The sequence below is a fragment of the Protobothrops mucrosquamatus genome, unplaced genomic scaffold (genome assembly GCF_001527695.2).
Source record: "Protobothrops mucrosquamatus isolate PMUCROS unplaced genomic scaffold, P.Mucros_1.0 scaffold1188, whole genome shotgun sequence".
In the NCBI taxonomy this organism is placed as follows: domain Eukaryota; kingdom Metazoa; phylum Chordata; class Lepidosauria; order Squamata; family Viperidae; genus Protobothrops; species Protobothrops mucrosquamatus.
In genome coordinates, this window is record NW_015387400.1 from 24,185 (window position 1) to 32,379 (window position 8,195).

Sequence of the window (8,195 nt, forward strand, 5' to 3'; positions counted from 1 at the left end):
ACGGAGGAGATGGATTGTTTAAGTTTAGAGTTTGGAGTTAGAGATATTAATATTTGTTTACTTGTATTTGAATATTAGCCTAGGTTTGGTTTGGGAAGTCCGGGGGGTGGGGGGATGGGATATAACATTGTGTAATATCTGTGATGTATTTCTTTTTTTTATGATGAAAACAATAAAATTTTATATTGAAAAAAAAAATGTGTCAGCCATGTATATAAAAGAAAACCTCCAAATTTTTGTATGTTTTAATATTCACAATTAGCCTTTTCATAGATATTGCATTTTTATGGTATTTTGGGTAAACATTTATGGGTTTGCCTATCTGCTGATGGGCTTATCCATTAATATATATGGGGCAAATGAGTACTTTTAAAAAAAGTATTGCTGTATATATTCATGGATAAGCCCATCTGTAAGTAAGCCAACCCACAAACTGAACCCAATTTAAGTGGTGGGGTTGTTTTTTTTGGAAGCTAAAATTCTCATATATATCAGTGGTGGTGAACCTATGCTATGTATGCCAGAGGTGGCACTCAGAGCACTCTCTATTGGCACGCGCACCACCACCAGCAGCAGGTGCATCAGGCCACCACTGCCGCCTGGAGCAGGAGCCCCACCCAGCACAAAGGAGGCGAAGCAGCCGACTAGCAAGCTTGAGTAGTGGTAGTAGAACAGAGGTCACCAACCATTGTTGGACTGGAAGAAAAGGGAGGGGGAAGCATTTTGTACTGCAAATGGGGTGGGGCTAGTGCCTGCGTGATACTCACTAGCCCTGCCCTATTCTTGTGTGATGCAGTGCCTTGTATCTGCACCCCACAGTGCGACGGCGGCTGTTTTTGCGCCTTGCAGCACAGCCCATTTTTGCGCCCCCGGGTTTTGCGTGCCAGAGGCAGCACTCAGAGGCGCCTCCCTGCCCCCCCCAAGGGCACCACAATGCTGATGCAGCCCTGGCACTTTGCGATAAATAAATGGGTTTTGGGTTGCGGTTTGGGCACTCGGTCTCTAAAAGGTTCGCCATCACTGCTATATATTGTATGTAGATGTGAGTCCATCAGAAGTATCAGGTTTGTAGACAGGACCTGGATGGAGAACTATCTGAGAACTGTAATTTGTTGGTAAGACTGCTTAATCAAAACACAATCAAGAGGGACAGCGGTTGTAAATTATTATTTTAGAGTTGCAAAGAAAGTGCCACAAATGCTGTCGTTAGAATCTTAGCTTCAGTCAAAGGATTTCTTCCCTTTAAAGTTAGACTCTGAGGATAAACAAAAATCACTGCAGTGCTTTTCAGAAGGTTGCAGGGTTGAGGAACTGGCTTAGTTTTAGGGGCAATTCAATTGTATTGAAGGAAAATGATGAAAACAACAACAACTATGGACTCAATGGAACATAGATCAATTTGGTCATTCAATAAAAGCTGGGTTTATTGTAGTTGTTTATTATCTCATCAAGTGACTCTGGATGGTTTAACTATAAAAAAATATTCATGGAATGCAAGTAAAAATAAATAAACCCATAAAAATATGCAAAGCAAACAGGAAAGAATGACAACTAGGAGTAAATTCATTAATAACATAAAACTCACAGGCTTAACTATTTCCCAATCCCCATGACTGGCAGAATTTTCAGGGAACTTCATGCTGGCTGGGGAATTCTGGGAGTTGAACTCCAAATATCTTAAATTGTACAAGGATGTCAGGCACTGTTATAGAGGAGTGTCTAGGATTTATGAGATAGGCAGATGGCTATGGAAACAGATGGTGACTCATATTAGCAATAGTAATAGCACTTAGGCTTATATATTGCTTCACAGTACTTTACAGCCCTACAGTACTTTACAGTACTTTAAGCGGTTTACAGAGTCAGCATATTGCCCCCAATAATCTGGCTCCTCATTTTACTGACCTTGGAAGGATGGAAGACCGAGTCAACCTTGAGCCGGTCAGGATTGAACGACTGGCAGTCAGCAGAGTTAGCCTGCAATACTGCATTCTAACCACTGTGCCACCACTCCTCATATTGGATTTATCATGCATGAAACTGAAATTCTTCATGGAGAGGGAGATAACCCTTTTTTAAAACTTTCTTTAGTAAAAGCGGTTTCTAATAAGAAATAGTCCTGCCAGCTGCAACATGTCATGAAACATGAGTGCTTCAGACCAAGAAGGTTTTTTTTCCCCTCTTGTCATGATTCTTTTCCATCACTGTGTGGGTTATTGTACTAGTACAATAATACACAGCTGTATCCTCCACTTTCAAATCATTCATTTGGAGGTAAAAGTTGGAACTATCTTTGGAGGCTGTAAATCTTCCTTGTATTGTGGGGGAATAAGCACTGTACTTCGGGATACGATAGTGTACCAGCCACTTCAGTGGGTTCCCAGGCTGCTTCATCGACCATTGCATGTAATGATTGTAAATATCAAATCCAGTTATGGAGCATTTGAGTTGGAGTGATTCTCCTTGATTCTTGATTACTGGACTTGACTGGGTGAGAGTAATCTGACAAAGGGCACCTGGGGGACAGAGAAATAGTCATCAAGTGATGGAAATTAATCACTCTATAAGAGAAAAAAGCTATTATAATTAAAAATGAAGATTATTTTTCTGATCTATACAGATAATCTGTGAGAATGAGTTGTGCTAATAAAACAAAAAGAAGACACCAGAAGTAGCATACCTTTCAAAATTGTGGTAATGAAAATTAGAAGGAGCCAGTTCATGATCCTGTTTCTGTTATTATCCCTTTGAAGATCTTTTTTTAGAAGAGACAGGAGGTCAAGTGTGAATGAAGCTTCAGCAGAGGGGGAAATTAATTTATGATGAAGTCGTTTGCATATGTTTTCCCTTTTAAGAGGTTTAAGTTCTTACTGCCTCACAATATAAGAAGATGGAACATTTCTTTGTTCATTTTTTTAGATCTGAAAAGTATATGGCCATACCACTGATGGATGACTGGTTTATCACCTTCTGGTGTGATTGTATGAACAGAACCATGTAGGTCTATGGTAGAAGAACATAATAAAGAATCTGGTAGCACCTTTTCGAACTAATGAATTTTATTAAAAGGCAGAAGTGATAGTCAGCTGATATCAGTTTAGCCATTCTATATTCCTGTCACAGTGAGCCTTATCTTACATCTTTTGATAGAATTTGAAAAAAAATGCCTTGGTAAGGCCACACTTGGAATACTGCATCCAGTTTTGGTCACCACGATGTAAAAAAGATGCTGAGACTCTAGAAAGAGTACAGAGAAGAGCAACAAAGATGATTAGGGGACTGGAGGCTAAAACGGTTGCTGGAATTGGGTATATCTAGTTTAACGAAGAGAAGGACGAGGGGGGACATGATAGCAGTGTTCCAATATCTCAGGGGCTGCCACAAAAAAGAGGGAGTCAAGCTATTCTCCAAGGCACCTGAAGGCAAGACAAGAAGCAATGGGTGGAAACTAACCAAAGAGAGAAGCAACCTAGAACTAAGGAGAAACTTCCTGACAGTTAGAACAATTAACCAGTGGAACAACCTACCTCCAGAAGCGGTGAATGCTCCAACACTGGAGATTTTTAAGAAGAGACTGGACAGCCATTTTTATATAATATCTCAAAGTTCCTTCAACTTGGAATTCCCATATGCATTCTCATCTGTATTTAGGTAATGAATTGCAACCATTTTCCTACCTCAGAAACTGTACTAATTTTTTTTAGGAATCACTTTATTCTGTCCTCAAAAGGATAATGCCAAATGAGGTGAGTAGCATCTCAAACATCTAAATAAATTGAATGTATAAGCAATCAATCAATGACTTTTAGCTCTGAGGCCACTCTTTCTAGACAGCTGCTCCATGTGGTAAACCAATGTTTCCTTGTCTATTTTTCTCCTCTCTTTGTGGTTTCTCCTATTTTTGAATTCTGAACATTTTTTCTGAAAAACATGGTGGAACAAGAGCTCCATCTACAGGAACTGCCTTCCAAGGGTTAGGCAAGAAGAGAGTTTTTACACGAGCTAAGGTTAGACTTTCAGCACTGTGTATCTCTAGTGTGATAATGGACACCTGTTTTCTTTCTTTAAATTGTCCATTTGCAAATAATTTGAGAGCTGCTTTTGGAGGCAGAGAATCTCCCTTTGATAACTGGAGAATAGTAGTTGTTTGTTGCTAAACCAAAATTTCCTGAGCTTTTCCTGGAAACTGCCTGACCCGATACATGCCGTAGCTGCTTAGGTTAAATCCTAACACAGAACAGATGAGTATTGTGGATTCTTCTGGTCTTTTTAACTGAATGGGGCAGTGACTGTAATGAATTATCAACAGCCAGAAGGGTTAAGTAATATCATTGTGTCAATAGCAAGCAACAAAATTAGTCCTCCCCAAATTTAACTTTTTGTTAAACATGTTATGGGTCAACATGTGAAGATAAGAAGAGATAAAAATTTACAAGGTAGTGTTATGGTGATCATCAAGCTGTAGTTGAACCTTATCATCACGATGAATGGAAGGGTAATAAATCTGTGATGGCTGGCAGACTGAAGGGAGTCCTTTTTTAGAGAAGGCTAAAAGTAGAGGTTTCCCCTGTCCAGTTGTGTCTGACTGTAGGAGCAGTGTTCATCTCTGTTTCTTAGCCAAGGAAGCCGGCATTGTCCAAAGATGCTTGGCTGGCATGACTACATCCCAAAGCACACCAGATGTTGTTACCTTCCCATTGAAGTGGTATTTATTTATCTACTTGCATTTGCATGCTTTTGAACTGTTAGACGAGCAGGAACTGGGGCAAGTAACGGAAGCTCACCCTTGAACCCAGGTTGTCAACTGGAAAACTCAACATTTTTAATTAATGAGCCTTTGTGCTTAGAAGTCTTAGAAGTCCCTTTCTTAGAAGGCTAAGAGTGGCCTTAAAAAATGAAAAGCAGATTTTGGTTTGCCTATTCCTGGAAGACATCCAACAGCAAAAGGATAGAAGGTGCTTCCTAAATCTCCTAGATAACAATAATAATAGATTAAATGTATATGTCCTCCAACTTTCAGTGATTCTGAGTGGTTGTGATAAATGCATGATCATATAAGGAACGCTTGCTGGAATTGAGTATGTCTAGTTTAATGAAGAGAAGGATGAGGGGGGACATGATAGCAGTGTTCCAATATCTCAGGGGCTGCCACAAAGAAGAGGGAGTCAAGCTATTCTCCAAAGCGCCTGAAGGCAGGACAAGAAGCAATGGGTGGAAACTAATCAAGGAGAGAAGCAACATAGAACTAAGGAGAAACTTCCTGACAGTTAGAACAATTAACCAGTGGAACAACCTGCCTCCAGAAGTGGTGAATGCTCCAACACTGGAAGTTTTTAAGAAGAGATTGGACAGCCATTTGTCCGAAATGGTGTAGGGTTTCCTGCCTGAGCAGGGGGTTGGACTAGATGACCTCCAAGGTCCCTTCCAACTTTACTATTGTTGTTGTTATTATTATTATTATTATTATTATTATTATTATTATTATTATTATTATTATTATTATTATTGTTGTTGTTGTTGTTGTTGTTGTTAGTATTATTATTATTATTATTAATAGAGTATCAGAAGAATAACTCCAGAAATGATTCACTTAATTAAACTGCAGGAGGAAGAACCCATTTCTGCACAATACCTGATAACTTTATTATCATGCCTTTATTTTTAATTTAGACACTTTTAGAATTCTTTATAAAATGTAATGATCTGTTACGGGTCTGGATGGGGAGGAACAGACTCAGGCTCAACCCTTCCAAGACCGAGTGGCTGTGGTTGCCGGCGCCTCGGCATAGTCAGCTGACTCCATCGCTGACTATAGGGGGCGAAATTCTGGCCCCCTCAGAGAGGGCGCGCAACTTGGGAGTCCTCCTGGATTCGCGGCTGACATTGGATGACCATTTGTCGGCCGTNGCCTGATTCACCAGTTGCGACCTTTTCTGGACCGGGACGCCTTGCACACAGTCACTCATGCTCTCGTCACCTCCCGCCTGGACTATTGTAACGCTCTCTACATGGGGCTCCCTTTGAGGAGCACCCGGAGGCTTCAACTGGTCCAGAATGCGGCCGCGCGGGCGGTGTTGGGAGGGACTCGTCGCTCCCATGTAACACCACTGCTGCGCGAGCTGCACTGGTTGCAAGTGGCCTTCCGGGTGCGCTTTAAGGTGCTAGTTACCACCTTTAAAGCGCTCCATGGCATTGGACCTGGCTATCTCCGAGACCGTCTTCTGCCACAGATTCCCTCCCATAGACCGGTACGCTCCCACAGAGTGGGTCTCCTCAGGGTGCCGTCGGCCAAGCAGTGTCGGCTGGTGACCCCCAGGGGGAGGGCCTTCTCTGTGGGTGCCCCCACCCTCTGGAACGAACTACCCCCCGAGATCCGGATGATTCCGGATCTCCTGACTTTCCGCCGCGCCCTCAAGACATGGCTTTTCCAGCAAGCGGGCCTGGCCTAGGGAGGATTTTAAATCAGGTTTTTAAATCGGGTTTTTTAATGATTAATTTTAACTGCACAACTCTAAATATTGGTTTAATTTGGTTTTATCTGGTGGGGTGTCTATGTTTTTAAATATGTTGTGAGCCGCCCTGAGTCCCGTTGGGAGAAGGGCGGGATATAAATCAAAATAAATAAATAAATAAATAAATAAAGTCTCTCCAGGCAGATTTAGTTTTAATTTATCTACATTCATGTGTGAAGAAGAATGGGCCCTAAGAATTGAAGTTTACAAAAATGTAAAGTCAAAAATGTTCAACCCAATGCAACATGTAGTAATTCTTATTTGTGAAAATTGGCATTACAAGAAGGCCATTATGGAAAATGGGTTTATGTGGTTCTTGACTTTACCGGTGAAGGATTTTATGACACTGAAATGTCACTATATTTAACTTTCTTATAGTTTGGCACTGTTGAGCAAAATGTTTAGGGTCTAAATCCCTTGAACCATGTAGATGGACACTGGTTCTCTTAAAAGTAGAAAAAGTCATTAGTAATTGCTTTTAAATCCCCCAAGGAACTGCTGAGGACACAAGAAGAAAGATAGAATAAGGCAATTTAGTTATGTTTTGAGTCACTTTTCTTGACAATTATTTTTTTTTAAGAAATCTTGCAATGAGAATATTATGGCAAGTTTGGGATTTGTGGTTCAAGAAATAATAATACCACAAAAGAGTTCCTCCATCTGCCTGTTGGACACGCACAAGAGAATGACTATGCTTAAATTTGAACAGCGATGGTTTTTGACCAGCTTGAAGGAAGGTTCCTGTCATTGTGTCTTATGCAATAATATGTAGCTGTGTCTTCAGCCTTTAAAGCATTGAGCTGCAAGATCACTTGGCTCCTAGAATTGTCTTTTGTGATGCTGGCCTGACTTCGAAAGATAGTGCTATAAGCAGTGCCTCCATTATGCCAGATGTCTCCGATCCATTCCAGTTCCTTTCCTGAGACCTGGCGGATCCAGCTTATTCCAGAGGTTCCAAGAGAAAATCCAGAAACTGTACAGGTGAACCTCATCCTTTCTCCTGGTCTTTTCACTTGAGCAGCAGATTGACTAATTGTAATTTCTGAAGTAGTGCCTGCATGAATACAAAAACAATTTAAAAATAAAAGTGTGTGAAAAAATACACAAAAAAATGGACACCTACCTAAAAACAAACTAGTTGATCTTACATGCTGGGAAGACAATGAGGAAATTTATCAACAGTTTCAAAGCCATGCTTTCAAGAAGGATAATGGAAAAGGTGAAATTCAATACTGTCAGGTACTTCTAATACTGTCTCCATTCTATTTAATGAAGACCATACCAGGAAGTAATTTACATGAAACAAATGCTACGTATTTATCGGCTACTCTGTGGTGTATATATTCAGTTTTGTATTGCAAATGTAGTTACATCACAGCAAGAAGATTACCTTTCCTTCTGGGATCTATATTCTGATTTCTTATGCAAAAATATTATGATATCATATAATTCCAAATAGATACTTTATCCACCTAAGTTGTCGCCTTCTTCTTCTTCTTCTTCTTCTTCTTCTTCTTCTTCTTCTTCTTCTTCTTCTTCTTCTTCTTCTTCTTCTTCTTCTTCTTCTTCTTCTTCTTCTTCTTCTTCTTCTTCTTCTTCTTCTTCTTCTTCTTCTTCTTCTTCTTCTTCTTCTTCTTCTTCTTCTTCTTCTTCTTCTTCTTCTTCTTCCTCTTCCTCTTCCTC

General features: G+C 40.3%; 1 gene segment (V, D, J or C); it reads right to left on the reverse strand.

Annotated features, from left to right (window-relative positions):
- Positions 1-7,207: 7,207 nt before the first annotated feature.
- Positions 7,208-7,706, reverse strand: LOC107291781. The segment is given in 2 exon segments: positions 7,208-7,566; positions 7,661-7,706. Coding segments are annotated over 2 exon segments (405 nt in total).
- Positions 7,707-8,195: the final 489 nt, after the last annotated feature.